The 24,748-nt window shown below is 30.9% G+C and overlaps 1 protein-coding gene across 3 annotated transcripts in view; it reads left to right on the top strand.

The window, feature by feature from the left end:
- The window catches only part of LOC106685447 (gastric triacylglycerol lipase), a 77,373-nt gene that overhangs the window by 7,618 nt on the left and 45,007 nt on the right, over positions 1 to 24,748 (top strand). For 2 of the 3 annotated variants that reach the window (XM_014428115.2, XM_014428116.2), the window contains exon 1: positions 12,463 to 12,571. The exons of the other annotated variant lie outside the window; for it this stretch is intronic. In XM_014428115.2, coding sequence (XP_014283601.1) covers positions 12,497 to 12,571 — 75 coding nt within the window. In that variant the 5' untranslated portion in view covers positions 12,463 to 12,496. Of the gene's footprint in view, positions 1 to 12,462; positions 12,572 to 24,748 lie in introns of those variants that run through there. 3 annotated transcript variants of the gene reach the window in all.

A 24,748-nucleotide genomic window follows, 5' to 3' on the forward strand; every position in this document is an offset into this window, starting at 1 on the left:
AAGAAGAAGCCTCCGGAACTACATCAACTCCTCGAACTACCTACAGTACCAGAGTTCATTGGTCGGAGGCATGTCAAGTTCTTCGACTCCCTCAAACATCTGACCAATCCACTCTTCCAATCACTGACACCAGCGCCACCTCCAGTACGCCGGCAGGACCTCCACCCTCGTAGCCAATGATGTACTGACCATTGAAATGAAGTGAAAGGACACTCTTTAGTTTTAGTTTTAGTTTTTAGTGTGTAGGATAAAACTCAGCAAACGAAGTGTGCCCCAGCACCTCGTCCACTTAAACATTATATAGACTCAAACAATTATAATCTCAACCTGTCCTTAGAATGGAGTAACGCTCCAGTAAAAGAACAATTGTAAATATGTATTAAAAATTTCAACAATAAAAAGTTTTTCTATAGGGGCTAGGAAAAAAAAAAAAAAAAGTACTCAATGTGTGCAGATTCGATGGCGCCGTGTGCGCATTGAAACTATGTTGAGTGGTGAGGGGGGATTATGTTTTTTTCGTACCCTCCGCTTGAAATAGATATGAATAAACAAATATAACTGTTGCTACGCCTCCTTCTTTTACCTATAGGTATTTTAAGGGTTGTGTTGTGGTTCACTGCATGTGAAGGATCAATGGCGCAAAGTGCGCATTAATACAATGGGTGAGGGGGATTTTATTTTTTATGTATTTATTTTTTTTTCAAACCTCTTTATTTTTTATATGGTTACATAATACATAATAATATAATGCAATACAGGGGGATTTTATTAGTAATTGGTTATATTTAAATATAATGATTTATCATTTGAGAATAATTAGCCGTTATCGAAGTATAGGAGTATCTAAAAATTTAGTTTTTCGTATAGCTTAGCGTAAGTAATTTATGAAATTTAATAAAATTTATACTTGGTCGTCTGTGCAATAATTCCCATCTTTCCTCAAGCTTTGACAGAAATGGGATTAACCGTTTTAAAAATATTGATGTGTCAAGGAAAATAAATTTGCGTATGCATAAGCGTAAATAAATGTTAGTATTTGGTGAAATCGATACTAGATATTTTCACTCTGATCCCCAAGTTTTATTCAAAATTTGGTCAAAAGCGGAAATAAAGCTGTGTCCAGGAAAATACACTTGGGAATGCATAAGCGAAAAGAGTGGATGTAACTTAATGAAATTGATATGGAACCATATAGGCTAAAGTCCTGACAATTTCTATGAATTTCATCAAAATGGGGTCAACAGTTCGATCAATTATGCTCGAATACAAATTTGATTACTAACTGCCACGGAACCCAATTTGCTTCCTAATGTCTAAACTGTAAAGCGATTACATCCAAAGATACCTTCTCAAATTCAGTGGATGAATTAATTACGTCAGTAATCCACTGACAATTTACCTTTTGTTTGCGCTCTGGACGCGTGTCGTCGACGAAAAACTATCATACTGGATTATTACATAAATAGACTAATTAAATAATTCAGTTTGTTTTAAAAATACTATTGATAAAATCATAACAAAGAGATCCAATAAATTGTCTACATAATGGTGAAACAAACCGCCAATACCAGTTGTTCTTACATTGTGTACATTTGGCCATTAATTGATACTATTCATCCAGGAAGACCACTAACACCCCTTCTAATAATTAGAAAAATTTTGAAAAAGAGATACATTGGAACTTTGTCTATTATCGATGATCTTCAGTTTGTCAATATTTTTTTTTTATTTAATCTGTCAGCATGATTATTTTCTTTTTGTTTGCGATTCAGCTACGTAAATTGCTAAAACATATCTGAAGTTTGTTTTTTTTTTTTTTTTTTATAATAAAATGGTTCATGTTAAATGTATGGCTAAAGGTCTAAATGGCCTAGGAAACAAATTATGGGAATTGTTTTTGTAATATTATTCGTTAATACTTAAAAATATTAAAATTTATATTTGATGGTATTACCCGTCCAGAAAAATTTATTGCATAATTTAGCACGCCTTCATATTATTACTGCACAAAAATCTGAGGTCTAATTACTAGTCGTTCCACTTTTGAGAATCAACTATTAATTAGAATTTAATCAGTGGATATTATATATCTAGAATATATGAAATAAATATATCAGAAATATAAAAGATTGTTGCATGAATACAAGAGGTCTATGTTTCCGACCTACAATCGATGTTTGTATTAGGTTTCGTAACGTGTCGAGTGGATGAGTTGCAGTCCTGCCGAACCCCCGTTGTTTGACCGTAACAATAATCGCATTGCTAAACAATGAGTAATAATTAAAACGTTGAGAAACATGAGGTTGGCGTCGAATCAACTTTTACGTACGAATAAGAGCGCTGCAAAATATTATCTCCGTAAGAAACAAATGTGGAACCCACAATACCTCTCTATTCGTAGCCAACTTCTTGACTTTAGTATGATTGCTTCCTCTGTTTCTTGCCAGATGCGATATGAGATCCTCCCACTTATTCCTCAGTTGTCCGCATGGTCGTTTTCCCTTAGTCTTTGCCTCCCATACTTTTTGGGAGTCTATTGATCTATTGCCATTCATTGCACATGGCCGAACCATTATTAACTCCGTAAGAAGCGAAAGGGGGAACGTTTTGAAACTGTTAATGAGTTCGATTTTTCCCCAATCATTGTGTATTGTATAGTTGCTTGTCCAAATGGGATATCGATAATGCGTTTCGAAAGAATCTGTGGCTAAATTTTAAGATTGGTAACTAAATATAATGGTTTAAATATGTTGTGCTGGCTTAACGTTTTATGATTCTTTATAATGATTATTCATATGTCCAGTAGTAATAATGAATACAATGCAAATGCAATATAATGACTTATATTCAAATGTGGACAGGATGAAACTGTGTTTGATTTCTTCGCTTGAACTTTTGTCTTCCTTAGATATTCTGATTTCAGAAATGATTTTATTTTAGTTATGAATAAATTTAGTCAATAATTTGTATTAGAAAAAAATAAAGTAACGTTTTGGTTCCCCGAGCCATTTCCTAGCATTAACCTATTAAAATTTTGTGAAAAGTAATTCATTACCTTAAAGGTGTGAATTTATTATATTAATTTATTAAAACTCGAAAATTACTTTAAGAATTCAGATGTAGCTTTAATATTATTTTATCTTCTTTTTCTTTAACTTACTCACTACCTTACGGTGTCGGGGCATCCTGGATCTATTTCTTAAATACCTCTCTGTCCGTTGCCAACTGAGGACCTCCCATTTATTCCTCAGTCGTCATCGTGGCCGTTTTCCCTCTGTCTTTGCCTCCCCAATACTTTTTCCGAGTCTATTGCCACTCTTTGCACGTGGCTAACCACATCAATTCTTTTCTATGTATAATTTCTAAAAGCTGTTCTTGTCATGGTTCTTCTCTAATTCTTTATTTATAATACATTTGAATCTGGTTTTATCGAGAACTTTCCTCAAAAATATATTTCTTAAGGGCTTTTAAATTTTGTGATGCAAGGCCACTTTTCAGCTGCATAGGTCAGCGTTGTTATAAAGATTGGCTTGTGGACCGACATCTTCCCTTTTACCGATTATTACGTTACGGAGTTGGTGGTATACATTTGTTGCTCTCCCTTTTTCCCTATGAACTGGTTTGCCTGGGAATCCAACCTTCCATCATTAGTAATTTTTACTAATATTAATTTATCATATGATTATGACTTGGCCTGCTCAACGGCCGGCAACCATCTTTTTATATCTTCTGTAAGGTTAACTAGGATCCTAAGTTGTCGCAGATCCCGCCTCACAGCATCCCTCCATCGGCCCTTCGGCCTACCACGTTGCCGCACACCACCCGGAACGTAGCTGTACGGTTTATGTGCCACTCTTTCCTCGCTCATCCTCATTACATGGCCAAGCCATTTAAACCTCTGTATCCTTATGTACGCTGAGATGCTACATTCCTTATAGAGCCCAAAATGTTCACCATTTTTCCTTTTTCCAAAAGAGTTCTACCGCTAGGAAAAGGTAAGGGACCACTGCTTCAGGCTATAGACAGACTGTTTGCTTATTAAGTATCTCGGAAAATTTGTTGAAAGATGTGACCCTTGGTGTCTACCAACTACCCATTAGTATCACCACAATAGACTTAATATTGTATTGTTTTTCTTATTTAGATTATCATTTCAAAGTATTTTGTTGGTTCAGTTTTATGCTTTAACAAACTATCTTGTCACTTTATGATAACAGCGTAAAAGATGCACAAGTAATCTGCTAGTGCTGAATTGTAGGATCTTAGGATTCGGAAGGTTTGACAAACCGCGGTTCCCACTCTTACAGAATGTACCAATATTCTTTTTTGATAAAAAACTGCCAAAGCTAGAAGTGGGACTGTCTTTAGTTGATATAGATTTGAAAATTGGTGAATAGAGGCATTTTTTCGAGGTTAGCTGTTTGAGTATAGGACAATGAATGGGAAAGAGTTTAGGCTGGTTCTTTTGCTCTATTCTCTTCTGACAAAATCCATTAACCATTATCAACTCGAAGGGAATGGAGAATAGAGAGTTTTTCTTAGAGGGAGTTATCATAGGCAGGTACCGATGAAATGTAAGAATTGTAGGATTAGGATTTGAAAGTAGCCAAATTATTTTATGCAGTTTGAAAATGTGAAGAGAAAAATACTTTATTAATAAGGTTGTGCTGCCCAACTGTATACACAGATTGTCTCATACACATCATATCTAATTTTAGTAAATGATTCTTTTCCAAACGGTCTTAGGACATCGTTTGGAATAAGATTTAGGACGTCTCGGAGAAAGGTATGCTTTTGTCTTGTTTGTTAGTTTTCGGTGAAATGTGTTCCATTTTACACAGATAACAACAGAATGATTTTTATTTCTTATAATTCTTTTTTTTCTATTGAAGTAAAATATGTAAATTAACATCTAATTGAGAACAAAATATTGACTAATTATAATATAATGTTGAAAAAATTAAATCAATTGATAATTTTTATTCCTCTAAGCTGTTTCTTTTGGTTACTCCGAATCGTAATTTATAGATAATAAATAGACGATGCGGTCAAATAAAAACTCAAATAGTGATTAAACTATTTATATTGAGCCAAAGTTTCGCCCCACGCTGCAGGGCTTCATCTGGGCTAAAAAAGATACAAACACTTAAATGTTGTAAACAATAATGAACAAAGTAAATGATAAAAAAAAGGTGTACAATGAAACGTAAAAATTAAATAAGAATAATAAAATGTTTTAGACAATTAATGAAAATTTTAAATAAAATTTTATTATTTAACTTTATTTTCTATTAAATTTTAGTTTTCACTGTACACTTTTTTAATTTTTCCTTGATGAGAAGATGGTTGGGGGTGCGGTAATTTTTTTTTTTCATTTAATACCCCTCTGTCGAACAGATTCGTTACTTAGGACTACATCTGGACAAACATGGATATGGAACCCTCATACAAGACTAAAAATTACAACATTTATTAGACAAACGGTCTAAATTGCCTATCCATTACAAAAGACTGATCTAAATGACTATTATAAGGCCAATCTGGACACACAGAGTTGAGCTTTGGGGCTCCACTAAACCATCAAATTCCTTCCGAATCCAATCCTTACAGTCCAAAATCCTTTGTCAAATCCTTAATGCTCCTTACTTTGTCACAAATAAAGTCATCCATCTGGACCTCAATGTTCCATATGTTGCCGATTTGGCCAGTACCAGATACCATTCCATAATAAACTTCCCAACTACCCAAATCCTCTTGTTTCTAACCTGGCTTCTCTTTCATTGCCTAATAATCCTCCTAGGCGTCTGAAAAGAAGATGGCCTCGAGATGTTCTCCTCTAGAAATGTTATTGGAGTTCTATCACTGGTAGATTCTCCACATGTTTGTATCATGTCACTATGTCACCTACAGCAAATATACTTGTTGTATATATTTTTATACAGTTGTAAATAACAATAAATAAATTATAAAAATAAAAATTTCTTTTACTTTGTTAATTTATGTTTACATCATTTAAGTGTTTGTATCTTTTTTAGCTGTATTGATAACTGTTTTCTTGATTTTTAATGATATAAATCTTAGTGGATCTTGAGGTTCTGTCAATAACACTACTATAATGAGACGGCATTTCAGGACTTTATTATTTGCATAGTCATGCCTTACACTTGTGATTAATTAGATTTAATGTCTGAACGTTATGTGCCTGTAAAATTTAATACTCGTTCTTGTGACGGCATGGATGACATAATGAAAATAATGTTGAAGCATTACTCTTCTATCTCTCAATCTGCATTACTTCGTGACAGAAACCATTAAGCTTGCTGATGAAAAGGACACTCGTTCGAACACAATATGAGTTAATAAAGTGTTCTCTGCTTAGGTCTGCCATGAAGGAGCTTCCTTCTACGCCCTTTTAGACACTTGATTTTTGGATTGCTAATTCATATGAAAGGAATAATTCGTTATGATAAACTAGTTACCACAAGTACGTTATAATAAATGACACTAACCAATCTATAGCAAGAGGTCGTATATTAGTGGATATACTTCCTTGTTCTAAGTTGTAGGAATTGTTGAGAATTTATTGCATTTTTTTTTTTTGTGCTCTTCTACATTACTATTTCTAAATGTATCCTGTTTATGTTCATTTATTCGACATCGCGTTATAAGGAAACTATAATGAAAAATATGGATGTTGTCCCTAATTGACTTCAAAAAATGTTTCCAATCACAATGTATAGCTCGACAAACAGGTAATTCGCATGTTATCCGACTATTTTTGGAATAAATGTTATTTGTTCAGTTTAATAATGTGTTTTTATTTTATTTTATATTGCACTCCTGGTGTTCAATCCATCTCTCATAATAAAAACATTCAGAGGTGCTACCTACACGGCGTGCAATCATCTTATTTGTAGAAAGGGAGTTACAAAGCGACTAATTTCTATTGAAAACAATGGCCAATATAAAGCAAAAAAAATGTTGGGTTCTGGGTATGGACTCCAAAAATATGTGTTGTCTCGATGTAAAATAAAAATTGACATCAAACGCCACTTGAACTCTAAACATCCAAATTCTGTGTTTTTTCTACCCCCTTATAATGATGGCATTGACCTCCTTTTTTGTGTGTAAACCAAATTCCGACTTGTTATGTTAACACTGATCCAAAGAGTAAACCCCCGATGGATAGCACAAAACGTAGGTGGGAGGATTGCATCAAGATTGATCTTGTGGATTAGAGTTTGGACGGACCTCATTAGATGGAAGTGTGTAGACAGCGATTTGTAGAATTGACATGAAACCTTATGGTCCACTATGCCTTTTATTATATTTTATTTTTACTTTTCTGATACTGAAATCATGTTTTAGAGGTACAATATTTTATAATCGGAATTCACTAAATTCAGTGATTATTAATATACTTGAAAATACCGATTAGCAATTTTAAAAAGAAAAATTGGAAATAGTTTCGTTAAAATATAATTGAGGAAGCCCTTCTATAAACTAACTTCATAACCAAACGATAATGAATGTTTATAATAGTGCAGGTGACCAAATACACTTATTTATGTTCAATAGTCCCCAGACAAAGATTTTCAAAAACTAACATTTTATGAATATATTTTGGTAAATATATTCTCCTAAGAATGATTATATTATCCTTAATATGATTATCTCCTACAAATATAATTATTATAAACTACTATACGATTCATTTAATTAGTTCCTATTTAAGTGTTAACAGACATCAGGCATGTCTAATAGTTCCTGAGATACGTTTTTTCATGAACCTTTTTTTTTTTCTACAAAAAATCCTATATTTTGTGAATTTATTTTGGCAAATATAATAAAAACTGCAAATCCTATGATATTCTGAATTATCAACAACTTTATGGTCGATTAACTATCTGAGTGCTAGTAGACGTCGCTACGTATCGTAGTTCTGAGACATTTTTTCTAGAGATTATGAACTCAAAATCTTGTAGAATTTATCCCTGGAACTACTATTGATACAGATATCTATTAGCATTCAAATAAAACCATAAAACGACCGAAGTCTAATTTTTAGCTCATCTTCAGGGCTTTAATTGATTAAAATAAATGAAAATTATTGTAAAATAAGTCCCATTTATCTAATTTGGCTCCAGTAAAACTATAATTTTATTAAAATTTTTAAAAAAAGACCTATTAATCCTCCTCAAAACACAGAAATTACAAAAAAATATTTTTATTTGGGTATGAATCAATGTAAACAGGTACGATATTTTATTAATCGAAATATTAATTAAACCCAGGAAATAATAATATATTGCTACTGATATTTATTCGCATTGCTACTTATTAAATTCTGTTTGCAAATATCCATGTTCTTTTCGTACCTGATAAGGTTATAAGCCCAAAGGAGCTGCTTGAGATATTGACCCTGGCAGCAAAACATATTAAAAGTAATATATATATAGATACCAACTCAGACCAAACAGATAGACACACCTGAGCACACTGTGATTCCCGGGCCGAGGCTTGGGACCTGGGTCAAGAACCGAACTTAAATATAAGAGAAACACCTGCACCACCCTCGCCTACTCCCTTGTCTTCATGACATAGAGAGCTAATTGCTCGGGGTCGGGGATCAAAGGTAGAGAGGCCGTCAAGAAACCCAATGGACGGTGACCTACCCACTCCTCTTCCCTATAACTTAAAGTGAGAAGGAGCTGGATTGGGCCAATGAGAAGACAAGGACCAGAAGTGGGGATGAATAAAAAAGTTGAGGGGAGAAAGGTAGTAAAAAGGGGCAGTGATAGAAGAGAAGATATCAGTTTTTAGGGAAACAGGATTCAAGATCAGTCTGACAGAGAAGGAGGAAGTCACAGTTCGAGGGAGTCCAGAGGCCGCCAAGCGAGAGCCAGCCGCGGAACAAGGACGCGTCGTAGAGACTACTGCCAAGCTGACAGACGCACCAAAATAAGCAACACCTTACAGTTGTATGTTGAACGGAAATTATATAATTGATAAACGTTAAGTCAATATAAATAACAAAGATCCCAACTGGTACTTCTCAATTCATAATATAATAATTAAAGTTTAAGGAAATACCTACCATGCTCTCTCTTAATATTATTCTTGCTCATGTATATATAATTCTAAATATAAACCAATACAATCAAAACTTTACTTTATAATTAAGAATCCCTGCATGCCACCTTACAACAATAGCATAGTAAATTGATAAACGCGATACCGTTGGCGAAGAACTCAAATGATTAATAACAAATATTCATATCTAGCATGCCATATCAAGGGGGTCTGTGGTATCTAGTCCTAGAGTTAAATATATTATGTGCATACCTTTTAAATGTATTATATGCATACCTTTTCAGTCGGTTCCCATCAGGAGCCGATAAAGATATATAATACTAATACATAATATAAATACATAAATATATTAATATAAATACATTAAAAAAAGCCATAGAATCCCTGTCCAGCCTTAGAACAGCTGAAGCCACGTACACACCATTAATTATGGCATCCGTTGTGGGAACGTATCTATCAATTGACTATGGCTCTCAAAATTAAGACCTTTTAAAAAATCAGTACCAAAGGTGGCATGTCAGATATTATAAAATTAGAATATGTAATTAAGTTAAATTTGAAGACTTAATTCAATTAGATAAATTTAATTTAGATTATTATAATTTATATGGTATGATGTAAATACTCAATATAATACTTGGGCTCACTGCATTCTGTCGTATTTCACTTGACGTTTGCCCATTATGATTAGTACCTGGTATAGTTGTGATTCATCACTCTCTATTTAGCATTGGAAATTATAATTTATATGATTTGATATAAATTTTTGATGTAATGCTTAGGCTCACTCCATTCTGTCGTATTATAACGTTATATAATATATATAATGCTGGCGTAGGAACCTCTGTCCGGCCATAGAACAGCTGAAGCCACGTACACGGCAATTAACTTATAAACATAACGAGGTGACGCACGTATTGAAAAGCCCAATATTTATCTTTTTCAATGTCTATGTTATAATGTATGCAAATAAAATTTTTAAAAACATGCAAAAGTGAGTTATACTAAAATTGATCTATAAAATAATTGAATCCCAATGGAAAAATATTCTTCATACATTTGTATAATCATTTATGATTTTTTTCCAATTCCTATTTTGTTAAAAATAACTCCGAGAATTTGATCTAATCAGGTTGAGTTAGATCTCGAAAATAACATGTGATTTCAAGAAAACCTTTAGGATTGTAGGAACAAGTTTTCATAAACTCGGATAAGTATTTATTTTATGCTATATATATATATATATATATTCGTTATGATATATATATATATATAAGTTCTTTTCCGGGTCAGGTCAACCCTGAGAAATAATTTGAACCTGACAGTCCAAAGAAAACTTTAGAAACTAAAAAATAGAAACATTCATGCAAGGGAGTCTACCATGAACCATTATTTCTAGATGTTACTTTGTTCATTTACTTACCATTAAAATAATTTTGTGGTGATGCAATGTTATTTTTAGATGTAAATCACCGCCTTATGAATATTCATTTATAACTTTATACTATTTCTTTATGATTGTAAACTATGCTTCTCAAAAATGGAATTCAGTTTGAGGTGATGGAATTCAGTCAGAACAAACGTTTCTTAATTTTTGTTTTTGTTTTTTTAAATATTTATTTATTGCTATTTACAACTGTACATTATAATACATTTAGTAAATATGATCTAAGTTAAATTGGAGTGTTACAGGCGTATAGAGAAACTACCCATTGGTAGCACTCTAATGACATTTTATAATAGCTGGTCTCGTGGCCATCTTCTGTTCAGGCGCCTCGGAGGATTGTCAGGAACGGAAGAGGATGCAAGATCAGAAACTAGGTGGCCCGAGCGGTCAGAGAGTTCACAACGGAAGAAGTGATATCTGGTTCGGGTTAGATCGGTTACATAGGGAACATTAAGGTCTTTATGTATGATTCCACCTGGTTTCTTAATTAAACAGAGAATTATATAGATTAATAAAAAGTTCTGATTAACTAGATTCGAAAAGCTAAGGTTATTTCTCATTCTTTTTATTACCTTTTTCATTTTTGTGTTATCTTCTTTAAATTACTACAATTTAATTTTATTAAAACCAATCAACCAAGATTTAGAACTCTTATAAGCATTCATGTAGTTTGTTTCGAAAGCATGGAGCATTTATGTATGTTAAAGGAATGGTTCTTATGTAAAGATACCATGTAAGGAAAAAATATCTTTATCAAGATATCATATATAAAAAGAATATATACGCATATTAAAAAATTATAATTTTTTAATATGCGTATATATTCTTTTTTTTGAGGCGATAACCATTTTCGCTTAGCAATGAATATTTATATGGGAAAATGGTAAGGATAATTTATAGAATTATTCTATTGAGTTACCTAATCCTTATTGACATGATATCTCAGTAATTAATTATCCAAAGAAAAATGATACAATTTAAATCTAGTTTGTACTTATATGTATTAAAACTACTTATATGTGTCCCATTGATTTGACCACTGGGCCCTAGAAATGTTTTTTTTTTCATTATACTTAAAATGTAATATATTGAAATTTATTTAACTAACGTTATATTTTAAATTAATAAAAATGTAATTGCATTTGATGGTAATTTAATTACATTTAGAAATTTACTGTTTTATTTCTGTTTTTTTACTGCAATCTATAAAAAAAAAAAATTTAAATGTAACCAAAATTTTGGTTAGTCCATTTAATTTCTATTTTAGCTTGTTATCCTCTTGGTATCCCCCAATATTCTGTTTTAATAATCATTGGGGATCTCGAAACCTTTAATTTAAAAAAAAAGTCTAATATAGGTGGTTTTATCTTTTATTTTATCTCAGAGAAGAAAAGAAGGCTCTTTTAAGCTGTCGCCCTAACACATTAAGCTAGGATTCCATTATCTGGTTCAGAACGTTATGGATTCGGTTCCCACTTGAGTCTGTAAATAATTATTTCGCAGCAGCACCGAGAAATGAATCTTTACATTCCTTTTCTGGGTCTGTCGGATTTTAACGGAAGTTTTTGGCTAAAAAAAATAATTAATCTATTTCAAACTAATTTTTTGATACTTAAAAGCCTGAGTGACTGAGTGCGGATATCATATTTTGGTGAATAACCTTTATCAATTCTATTTAAATTTGCATTATTCTCAGGAACTCTTGACAGGAAAATATGGTAAAAAATTGTTATATCTATTTTGGTAAATATTTTAAAAATGTCGGCAGCTGATTCAAAACTAACAGGAGTCCTTATTAAGTGGACTGTATATACATCTCGTGAGTGATATTCAGGTATATGTATATATGTTTAAACATACCCACAGCGGATTATGGCAGGGCAGGTTCGCCTTGGAGAGAGACCTCCTGTATCCTATATAGCCCCTCCTTCGGCTGCGGAGCGAGCTTCAGTCGGTATGTATCCTCTCAGCTGCTTCGTCCTCTTCTTCAGCGCCTGGGCTGTCGCTGCCGGCTCCCTCCTCAGGAATTCTGTGAGTTTATCTCTGGCTATGAGAAGTAATAAATTTAATAAATTATTATTTTATTTTTTTTACTAATTTATTTGTATTAATTAAAGTAATTCAATAAATATAACATTAAAAATCGTTTGACGTATCTTTTTTTTTTTTTACAAGACTAAATCCCCATATTATCAATCGTCAAAATCAAATATGAAACTATATAATAAGCATTTAAGGCCCACCAGGCCGATCTGGTGATAAAGTAATATATTATTTTGTACAGATAATTATTATTTTATTCACATATATATTAATATTTTATTTAAAACTTTGTGTCTACTAAAAATTTAAGTTTTGCTCTTTGATGAAAATAAAAGTTGTAGGTATTAAAAAAAAAATGTCAAATTTTTGATGTAGAGAAATGCATTTTTTTTAATAAAACAAAAAAATCATAAACCATTAAACATGTATCTTACATATTATAAACAAAAAAATTAGTTCCAAGATTTTTTTGAAGATATATTTAAAACTTTTTTAATGAAAAATCTAACTTTTGAGATTAAAAAAGTAAATTAACAAATACATACATACACATTTATATTTGCTTGTTTAAAGATTATCGCACTTAATACAGTTTTTGTCTTTCTTGGGATCTCAGTGGTTTTGTTTCGGGAGATATTTGTCGAATTAGGCCTGCTCCACTTGGATGGTATCTTCAGTGCTATGAAAAAAGGGTGGAATCAACAATTTTTTAAAAGAGTTTACCAAAGATAACATTCAAATATAATTCTGTTGCAATGCAGTCGATGAAGGGGCTTTCGGTAAGAACTCATTTTTTACCATCGGCTATGCTTGGAGGTGATATGGTCAGGATTCACGTTATCCTCCGGCCCCACGAAAGGTGAAGTACAAACTTTATAGAGGAGGTAGTAAAGAAGCCCAATGCATAAAATCCTGCCGATAAAACATACGTTTACATATAATTTTAAAAATTAGTTTCTACCATACAACATGGCAACTCATTGCTAGTCGTCCTATATATTTTACTGATTAGCTAACTAATTCAATGAAATAATAAATTAGATCTTTTTGTTGCTTTTTGGTATATAATCCTTAAATGGTGCATCTTAGCAAAAAAAGTTATAGTCCAATAAATTTAAGACCATTCAATTATGCATTGAATGAGAGCCATAACTTATCAATTTGGTTATTATTATACTAGTTATAATTATTAATTAATAAATATTATTTATGCTAGTTATAATTATTAATGTATAAAGTACAAAATTTATAGAGGGTGTAGTAAAGAAGCCCATGGGTTAAAATCCTGCCGATAAAACATACGTTTACATACAATTTTAAAAATTAGTTTCTAGCATTCAATATGGAAACACATTTCTAGTGATCCTATATATTTTACTAATTAGCTGATTAATTCAAATAAATAACAAATTAGACCTTTTTGTTGTTTTGACATATAATCATAAAACGGCGCATCTTAGCGAAAAATTAAATACTTTAATAGATTTAAGTCCTTTAAATTGCTTTGCATGATTGCCATAACTCATCAATTGTTATAATAATTAATTAATCACTAGTTATTTATAAAAGTATAGTTATTTACCCTTGGTTTTCTATGGACAAGCATTGGTTTGTAAATACAGGCTGGGACAATGTCCTACAGCCTGCATTTATGTTATTTCCAGTGAACAAATTGTTTCAGAATTACGGTTTTTTTTTTTTTAGTTCTTATTATATTTTACATTTATTTACTTATTGCGAGTATAATCCTTTATACCTATACCTCAACAATTTTTAGAATTTTTATTTGATCTTCGCTGAGTCATTACAGTCATTTTGGTCTATCTTTTGAGAGGCAAATATTTTAACACTCTTCGTAGCACACCTAACTCAGGATTTTCTAGTATAATGCGGCATTTTTCTGTATAGGTTCTGAAGACTAATCAAATTTTATGACGAATTCATTTTTAGTGAATTTTATATTTTAAATCTCTTAAATCTACTACTCCTACGAAGGCACACGTTATAAAAGACTTTGTAGAACCTTCAACTAGCTTCAATTCGAGTGCTGAAAGACATCTGTAATGGTTTCCAAGATATATTTTTTTCATAAATCATAACTTTTGTCAGAATAACTATAATTCAACATTTTGATTTATATTGATGTGAATTTATTTCTTCAAATATCATAAAAACCACTTCTCCTTCGAAGATAAACTATATAAACTATAGTACATTCAACTAGATTTAATTTGAGTCCGGGCAGATATCTGCATATCTAATGGTTCCTGATAAATATTTTTCCAAAATGTATTCACTAACTACTGATTTTTCATTATTTCGTTTTGAAATGTAGCTTGTTAAAAAACTGTTTCTGGGGAACTATTGAACGTAAAAAGCTCTGTTAGGGCTCGCATTTTAGCTAATTTTAACTATTTTAAATAATGTGTTATTAGGATTTCTGGTGTCGTAGGTAGTTTTTACCGATATAGAGCTCGGAAAGAAAATTTTTTTTTTTAACATTTTGAAGCATCCGCTATTTTTTATTCCCTCTAACTATACTTGGCAGACTCATCAATTTTGACTAGTAATTATACATATTATTTTTAAATTAACTGAAAAAAAAAAATGTTCGAGTTTTTTCCACTGGGCTCTTGTACTAATTGTTAGTGGTAAGAAAAAACGGATAAATATAAACTATGAAAGAATTTTATTATTAACTAAAATATATTAAAAAAAAGGAAATGTTTTCTATTGTTGAAACAAATTTCTGGATAGAACAGTAATAATACATATGTATATTGTTGGAAAGTCAAAAATTGAAAAGAATTATAGAAATGTCTACAATAAGATATCGTTGCAAATAGTTCAGATGGCCGAAAAAAACAACTGAATTTATGAATTAATGTTTTCACGTTTCCATAGTTGTTAAGACATTAGTCAATTTTTACTTTCACCTATTTTCAAAGGTATTAAATTCAACAAATTAGGTGAAAGTTAAATGATCCATGCACGGTACCAGATTTTTTTGTGCGTGATTTTTTTTATTTATTTCTGAAAATCTTTGAAAATTTTTTTTCATAAAATTTCTTTTTATTACTTCTCAAATAGCATGTAAAGAGATCTAAGATTTAAGCTTTAGATCTCAAAGTTCTAACCTATCTCTCGTACTGTACCTCGTTTTGGTCCAGTATGCATTAAATTAAAAAAAATTTATTATTTGTATGGATTTTTTTTTCTTTTTTATTTAATTATTGAACTCTGTTACTCTACAGGATAATTTTTCAATTTCTTTATATTGTGTCGTTCCGGGGAGTTTATTCTTCTTAACCTTCTCAAAACTCTTGCAGTTAAGATTTCTAATATAATATCTTTCACTATAGAAAAAATAATACTAATACTTTCCCTGTTTTTCTTGTTCTAAATAAAAATATGACATCAGTAAAATACATAAAATTAACAGTAAGATAGTTTAGTAGATGGGAAAGAACAACTCCAAAACGTTAACAAGGTAATCAAATAAAGTTATCAGAAAGTTATGGTAGTAAAAATTAAAAACATAAATTTAATCTTTTCTGTAGATTATAAATTTTTACTTATTAAATAACTGCGCTCCCTATTGTTACGATATGATCCTCAGATGGTGGCAGTATCTTGATGAAAGTGCCCCCAGGAACAGCGATTGATCACTGACACATCTTTTTGGGCCTAACGTAGCAGTCAAAACAGAGAAAGTGAATTTTCGATGACATACTAACAAGGAGAATTCTTGTACTCCTGACCTACTGTTTTCAAAATTCCTGGCTCGTTTGTTCTATTCATTTTCGGAAAGATATTTTGATTATTTCATTGAAATTTTTGATTGACTAATGAAACGAAATATCTTCTTAGTTACTGACTGTACCGTATCTCAAACTTTGACGAATCTATCTGCATCTATATGTACCACAAAATAGGATCAAATTTAAACCACCTGTATGTTTTTGACCTATGTAATATTTTTTATTTTCTAATGAGCCATGATTAAATAGAGATGGAATATGAGCTAGTTTTTTCGTTTTCCCTAAATAAAGAAACGATTAGAAGATTATCTTCCACTTTGCGAATCCGAAAATTATGGTAATAATGGCCCACGAGTGTTTAATGCCTTAAAAAAAAAAAAAAAAAGGGAAAGAAACGTTTACCTGCATCTTTAGTAAAGCATTTTTACATACATAACATAGTGATATTTTTCTATTTAGTATTTCACAAATCATATTACTGTATTTTAAAAATTACAATTACGATTTTGCTTTATTATTTTTAAAAATGAAGCTTTGAAAAAAAGAAAAACAAAATCTTTAGCCTTTCTTGGCCAAATCTTTCATTTTTACGTCCAGGTTTACCCTTAGGGGGTGGATTCAGAATGTTTCTATTGGGGCGCTAAAAAAGAATTTTTATTACCAAGTTATTAATTAACATTCTCTATACTTTAACTAACTATCAAGTGTTTTGCAGGTAAAGCCAATTAATACGAGGAATCGTTCCATTTTCCTCCAATCTAGAACTACCAGTGAATACGAATGACAATTAGTAACATTGTTAAACTGTTTTTCTGGGTCATGCGGGTTTTCCTTTATTGGGAGAAATGAATTAAAAACTGCCTATTTCATTAGGACATACCTATATATCGGCCATATATAAAGACAAAGGAAATGGATTAGGAAAATACGATATCCAAGCTCTTAACGTGCGGGCCAATTTATTTAAGAATGGCACCGAAGTGAAAGATCATTCCAGAATGCTTTCCTTAACTCAATATTGCCATATAACATAATGGTGACTGCTTAGAGTTTTCATACACTCATATCTCGGTTGATTATGAGGATGCAGGCAAAATACAAAGTCTTTTGGAATCACATTAACGAAGTAAAATTATAGTTTTCACATTATTAAATGATAGCAAAAATTATGATTAGGTTCTTATTGGAAGGTGCCTAATATTTTATTTTTCTCAAATATCAAGTAATAGGCTACCAACCTAGGTTTGTCTTGCCCTCCCTTCTACATTCACTCCTATGTGGGTGAGAGGGTGGAAAATTTGTTTGTAAATCAAATTAGTGTTGTAGACGTGCCTACTTTTTCTCTCCGTTTTGATATTTTCAATTTTTTATTTTAGCCCTTTAATAAATCATATATAAGTTATATAAGAGAAAAAATGAAAGAAAATACGACCTTGGATACGGATCTCTACAGTTCATTTATTTTCTTTATCGTATAACAAAGATAAATGTGACCTCATAAATGTTACCTCTTCAGCGATATTGTTTGTCACCCATAAAAGATGCATTGTATGATTGGGTTCTTATTCGAAGATCCCTAACATTTTCTTCAATAAAATACTGAGGAAAAATATTCCACAACTCATGCAATTTCTTCAAAGCTTTTTTTTGTTGTATGGATGCTTTTAATATTCTCTTATTGAAGAAATATGTTCACCTATTGAGTGTGTAATAGTAATGGTATTGTTTAAATAAATAAATTCTATCCAGTCTCACAACAATTTATATTTGTTTATAAATCCGACGTTTCTGCCAATTCGGCATTCTCAAGAACAATCTTAATACGATTTTAGAACCACACCAATTTTAAAAAACTTTATGCTGGCAATTCAGCCCAGGTCATTAATTTCGGTCCACAATTACACTATTTTGTCAATTCTTCGTATTAAATGAAAAATTAAAATTTTTAATTACAGTTAATTTTCACTATTATAATTCATCACAACAACCACGGGGTAAGTGTGGACTGCAATTAATTACCTGAGCTGAATAGCCTGCATAAAAGTTTCTAAAATTGAATTAAGATTGTTCTGGAGAATGACCAAATTGGCCAACATGTCGGACTAATAAAGAAATATGAATTGTTTTGAGACTAAAATTGGATAAAATGTATTTATCCAAACAATAACCAATCTCAAAATTATATATAATGTTATGGTTTGTTTTGCAGTGAAATCCGATTACCCTCAGAAATGTACAGTTTTGTGACTAACAATACGTCCCGAACATCAATCCAACTCATTAAAAATGTTTTCCGCCATATTCCAGATATTTCATATTAATTATGCTCACCTTGCCAGAAGTACTTTATTACTCTTTCTTGTACTACATGAAGACTCCGTGGGAAAATCAACAATAACTCGATTGTTTTTTTTTTTTTAACGAATTAAATAATTTCTGAAACATTTTGGGCTGCGGACACGATGGTAAAGTCATGACTAGAAAAAACGAACTTGAACGGCTGAAAATTTCTCTTGAAAAATATAAGTAAAGTGTAAAAACATAGGTGATACCAAGACCAACTTTGTTATGATGGACATTTAGGCAGACGCGTAGTAATGGAGGGGCAAGGAGGGAAGGAAATTTGCTCAAGATTTTCCATGTTCTAATTGTTCTTTTTTCTTTCTTACAAATATTTCTGAAAACTCATGAAGTACTAGGAAAATGATAATTGTGGCAGTCTTGGGACTGGTCAACAAAAGTGAAACTTCTGGAAGTGAAATAAAGTGTTATTTGTAATGATAAATAAACTATTATAACGCATCCTCTAATAGTTAGTAAACATTATTATTATTATTATTATAGTTAGTAAACATTATTTGCGAAATAATAATGATAATTAGAATAGAACAGCTATTTCTTAAGTCAATTCTAACAGAATTTCATTTTATATTGTAGTAGAAGAGTAGAAGTCCTCCTACTATCCAATTAAAATATAAAAATTGTCCTGCTATAATGGAAAATTGTTGCCTCCCCTCAACTCCACAATTTCCGTTTCATCCTCCCGTCAAGGAAAGTATTTACTCCCGAATATTTTTTTTCTTGAGTTATAGAAGTCGGTAAAGAAGTTTCACTTCAGTAAAAATAGGATCATCCATTTGATCATATTTTTGCTGAAGTGAATATATTAGGAATATATTTCTAGATATTGTTATATGGGAAAATGTTTTTTAAGTGCCTTTTTATTGTGACCTTCTGGATGGCCTACATTTGAAATTAGAAAACCAACTTTTTTGTACTTTATATAACAATGTGTTTAATTAATTCTTATTGTATTAAAAATACTTATTTTTAGTCCATTGAATTATATAATTGCCATAATTGCAAGTACCTACCCACAGTTCAATCCTTTCAAGCACTTATTATTTCTGATCCCGCAACTATTTCAAGTATTAAATTTATCCAATTTATTAGCTCCATATACTTTATGTATTACAGATATATATAGTGGATTGTATAGTGTATGGAGAGCTTTCGATTCATTGCTTGTTTGGTACTAATTTAATTTTGAAATGCTCCTTGTTTAAAATTACGCTGTTGTCCGATTCATCTGGTGTCGGTTCCTCTTTTTCCTCTTTTCTTTTTCTTAACTAGTTCCTAGTAAGTAAAAGTTCCTCTTTTTTTTTTTTTTAACTATCCAATAAAATAGATAATAAAACATGTTTTTTTCCAGTAAAATCTTAATTTTTTAATTATGAATAATTAGCTGATTGTAATATTTTTTTGACATGGAAAACAATCAAAGAAGTTGAGTTGATTACGAGCATATGTAAAATTTCTTTCCCAAATAGATAAAGGGGAAAAAGTGAGATACCTCGTTTCCCCCCGTACTCTTCATTTGTAATGCAAGCTTTAATTTGAATTTTACACCTTTAACGATTATCAATTTTGTTAGACAGATTTTCCGTATCAACGATCTTTACTGCATAACAAGCAGTTTGATGTTTTCTTTCAGTCTGTTTGCAAATAGCTAGAGAATCCAATATTTGGCAAAAACAACTGGGGCCAGAACCCCTTGATTATTTGTTCTGTAAAAATAATAATCTACCTAATGGAAGACACATTTATTTTTATCTCTAGGATATAAAGGTTATTAATGATATATATTTATTAATGATATATGGTTATTGATGATATACCTATATGGTTGGTTATTAATGATTCTAGATTTAAAATCATCATGAAAATAAAACAAACAGAAAAGAAAACTGTGAGTAGTGTGTGGTTTGTGGAAATACCATGATGCAGTTGATAGCTGTACGAATAAGGAGAGAAAGAATTGTAGACAAAAATACGAGGAAACAGAGTTGGTGATAATCAGTATAAATTACGATTTCAAGTAGAAATATTAGCAATAATCTATTAAATATTGTCGTTTCTACATTTTTATTTATCCTCAAAAATATTCCTGTTAAAATAATATCGAGTTCACTTATATATTTTTAATTTATCAATAACTAATTTTTTTTTTCCATTTTGGTCTTGCTAGAACCCACCCTCCCCCGATATCCGATGTCCCGAATCACTACTTCGGCATTTTTAAATTTATGACAATATATATCGGGCTTGTAGTTTATTGATCAAATTGTTTCATCTAATTATTTTTAGAAATATAGCTGGGAGTGAACCAATTTCGAATGATTCTTTAAGAGTTCATGTGTAGTCAGTAAATTAGTTTTGGATAATATAGGAGAAGGGTCTGAAAGAACAGTTTAATGTCTGTTTACCTACTGGAGCTTTAGTTAGCGAATTCGGCCGAAAAGTTCTGTGCTAATGTTGTTTTATTACAGTCTAATAAAGTAACAATGTCAGTATAGTACGCAGATGCCGTACAGCAGGGCCAGTAGGAATCTGGTTTGGGGATATGACTTTTATTTCTGTGGCGGTCCCAGAAGGGTGGTACCCTGTATATAATTCTTACTCTCCCCCCTATGTTTGAAATGAGGAGGAAGGGGGTGAAAAAAAGTACAGTATACTGTCGCATTTTAACTACACCGGACTCCTTCTAACAACTAGCTTAGCGACTTGCCGATGATTTTACTCTAATCGAAGAAAAATTGAGAGGTGGTGCTACTGGACTGCAGATCAAACATTTCAGAAAAGATTCCTTGTTTAATAAGCTGCAAGTCCATGCTATTAAATTCTGATCTGTTAATGAATAAACAGAGATTTGTCTCCATCTTCTAAAATAATTATTAGAATTTGGAATTCTATCAATGGGTTGATTCTCCACATGTTTGTATCTTGTCATTATATCGCTTACAGCAAATTTACTTGATGTACATATATATATTTATACAGTTTTAAATAACAATAAATAAATTATTAAATTAAATTACCATTAGTTTAAAAAAAGAATAATTGCAATAAATTATTTCCAAGCTTTTTATGATCAGGGACGTATTTTAATAAATTGATTATAAAATGCACTTTTTATTTATATAAAATATGTCAAATTAAATAGTTTATATGGACATAACTACTGAAATTTTTCTCTAAAAAATAATGATATATACAAATAGGCAATACGCTTAAAATAAAACAATTAAATAAAAATACTTAATATTCCTATCAATAATAATAAAATATTTTAACCAAACTTTTCCATGTGTCTTCTCTGACTACAGTAATTACTTCTGTCTCCAAATTGCATTGCATTTTGTAATTATCTGGGAACCTGAACTCTGTTTCTATCAAATTTTTCAGGTTAGAACTTTAATTTTTAGAATTAATTAATGAAAAATTTGAAATTAAATAATTTATTAGGATCACTGAACATAAAAATCTGTGGGTTTCAAACTGCACTGCATTTAATCCAAAAATATTTTTCCATCTTATTGATTCTCCATGAATATCGAAATAATTATTCAATATCTAATTTCTTGTATTTACCAACACTGTTGCCTTATAGCAATGCAAGAAATCCATCTTATATAACATGTATCTCCAAATAATTTTAAAAATTAGCTTCAATCGACCTTAATATGGAAACTCATTCTAGTGGTTCTTAAACTCTTACTAATCAGGTTATTAATCCATTAAATTTATCTCAAAGTGCCCTGCTCTTCCCCTCACACGTGGGGGATAGAGTGGGCTCGGGTTCCTCAGGTCTGTAATGTATTTACACTGTTTATAAAATATTTATTGTATATAACAGTGTAACTGTGGCTACTGATTATTTTTTTCTTCATGTACGTAGTTTGATTATGTTCATTTTATTTATCGTTCCGTTTATATGTATATGTTTAGAGAGAGATTTTATTTATTTTTAAGTAAATTATTTTTTTTATTATTTTTTTTTCATTTTTAGTATGAATGTGATCAGTTAGCACTATTACTTATTACCCACCAACGTTGTGGCATATTGTAATATTTATCAATAAATAAATTCTTTCTTAAAAAAAAAAATTGAATAAAATACTGACTGTTCTGGTTCTGTATTGATTTCAAAAATAAATTTGAATAAGGAATACCCAAAGCAGGTTGTATGGCAGTACCGTTTTGACCGAATTATTACTTTGTAGTATTCATTCTGTGCATAATTTAATGTTCTTTAATTTATGTCCTTATTTTCTTTAGGATGGTTTAGGACTGTCTAGAACTAATTGGCAAAAAGTCAAAAAAATCTATCAGAACGAAAATTTCTAATCCCTTACTTAATCAAACTTATATTAGCTGCTTAGTAACCGTTTTAGGAACACTATAAATGCGTTTTAGTTAAATTTGGATTCAAATGTTGTACTGTACATCAGTTTTGGCCAAATTTTAAAATAAATTTAGTTTTTTTTTGTTTACGGCGGCTTATGCTTTACAACTTACTACTAAACCACATTAATATGTAATGGTATTCATTCGATGCAGAATTTAATGGTGTTTAATTGATTATACGATATCTGTTTTACTAGGATGCCCCGTTTACGAGTTTCACGGAAAAAACCAATGACCTAATTATTATTATTTATTAAATTAATTACCTAATTAGTAAAAGTTTTATAACGTGGAAATGCGTTTCCATGTTAAATGTGATAGAAACTAACTTTTATAATTATTAGGAGATATAAGTTCCATGAGATGAATCTCTTTACTGCGGGATTCTGTACTATTATGTTAAACTGCTCATGTATAATTATTTATATGAATATTCAATGTCAATAAAACCATCAAAATGACAAACTAATGGTGATTTTAACTAAATATGAGTTGCTAGTATTAGACCTACGAGCTGGCATAACAGAAACTTACTTCTTCCTTGAAAATAAACTTACTTTTAGCTACATTATTATCATTATTATTATTATGTTGTCTATAAATCCAGTTCATCGATTAGATAATTTAATGCATACGGGCAGTAACGCTCTGCTTTGTCAGCTTAGACCTCATTACGCTCTCCAACGGTCTATAGATTTCTTGCCTCTTGATATCTAATTAATTTCGATATAGAAAGTTGAGTAGTCATGAAATATCATATTTAAATACAGTCGAAAATAGACATTCCTTAAAAATAAATGGGTGTTTATATATTTTGGAGGATAAAAAAAATTGCATTTTTTCAACATTCGTGTACATTTAGATCTATTGTACATTCTAAAAAAAAAAATACAGCTAGATTTTTCTTTATAGTTAAGAATTATACACATTTAATCTGTTTTTGCTTCCCCGTTACCGAAAGTTAGGGAAGTTTTGTATTCATGTAGGCAATGAAAAAAAATCATATTCGCACGATTGAGTATTTTCACACTAATTTCAGACAACCAGGATCATATCCAGGTTCAGTGTCTATCTCTCAGTCTTTATTCAAATCCGTGTTCTTACATAATCGATCGAACCTTTAATTCGATTTTAATGAAATTATCTGGGTTGGTCTAATATCGATTTTATCAGATTCCAGCAACTATTTCTGCTTACGCATGAGTAAACGTATTTTCTTCGACGCGCCTCCATTCCAAAATGGTGGTCCAACTTGATCCAAATTTGGAGGTAAGTTGGGATCTAGTCATTAGATGAGTCCTTTATCAATTTTATTAGATTTTGTTCACTACTTTTGTTTATGTATATAAAAAAAAAACCCACTGGATGTATCTATATTTCCAGTATATTTTATTCCCAACCAATAAATCGCTAATCTTGAAATATAGGTAATTAACTACTTAATAGAAATTTGCTGAACAATGATAATTTCAAGACTGTAGAATTTAGTGGATATATGCATATATACCTATTTATTTATTTTTTGAATTCGAAACTTTATTTATTGATAAATATTATAAATTGCCACAATGTTGTTGGGCAATAGGTAATGGTGATGACTGATCTACATTCTAAAATAAAATAAGAATAAAAATAAATGAATAAAAATTAGATAAAA

Source organism: Halyomorpha halys, unplaced genomic scaffold (assembly GCF_000696795.3).
Source record: "Halyomorpha halys isolate HHAL.00 unplaced genomic scaffold, Hhal_1.1 Scaffold692.1, whole genome shotgun sequence".
In the NCBI taxonomy this organism is placed as follows: domain Eukaryota; kingdom Metazoa; phylum Arthropoda; class Insecta; order Hemiptera; family Pentatomidae; genus Halyomorpha; species Halyomorpha halys.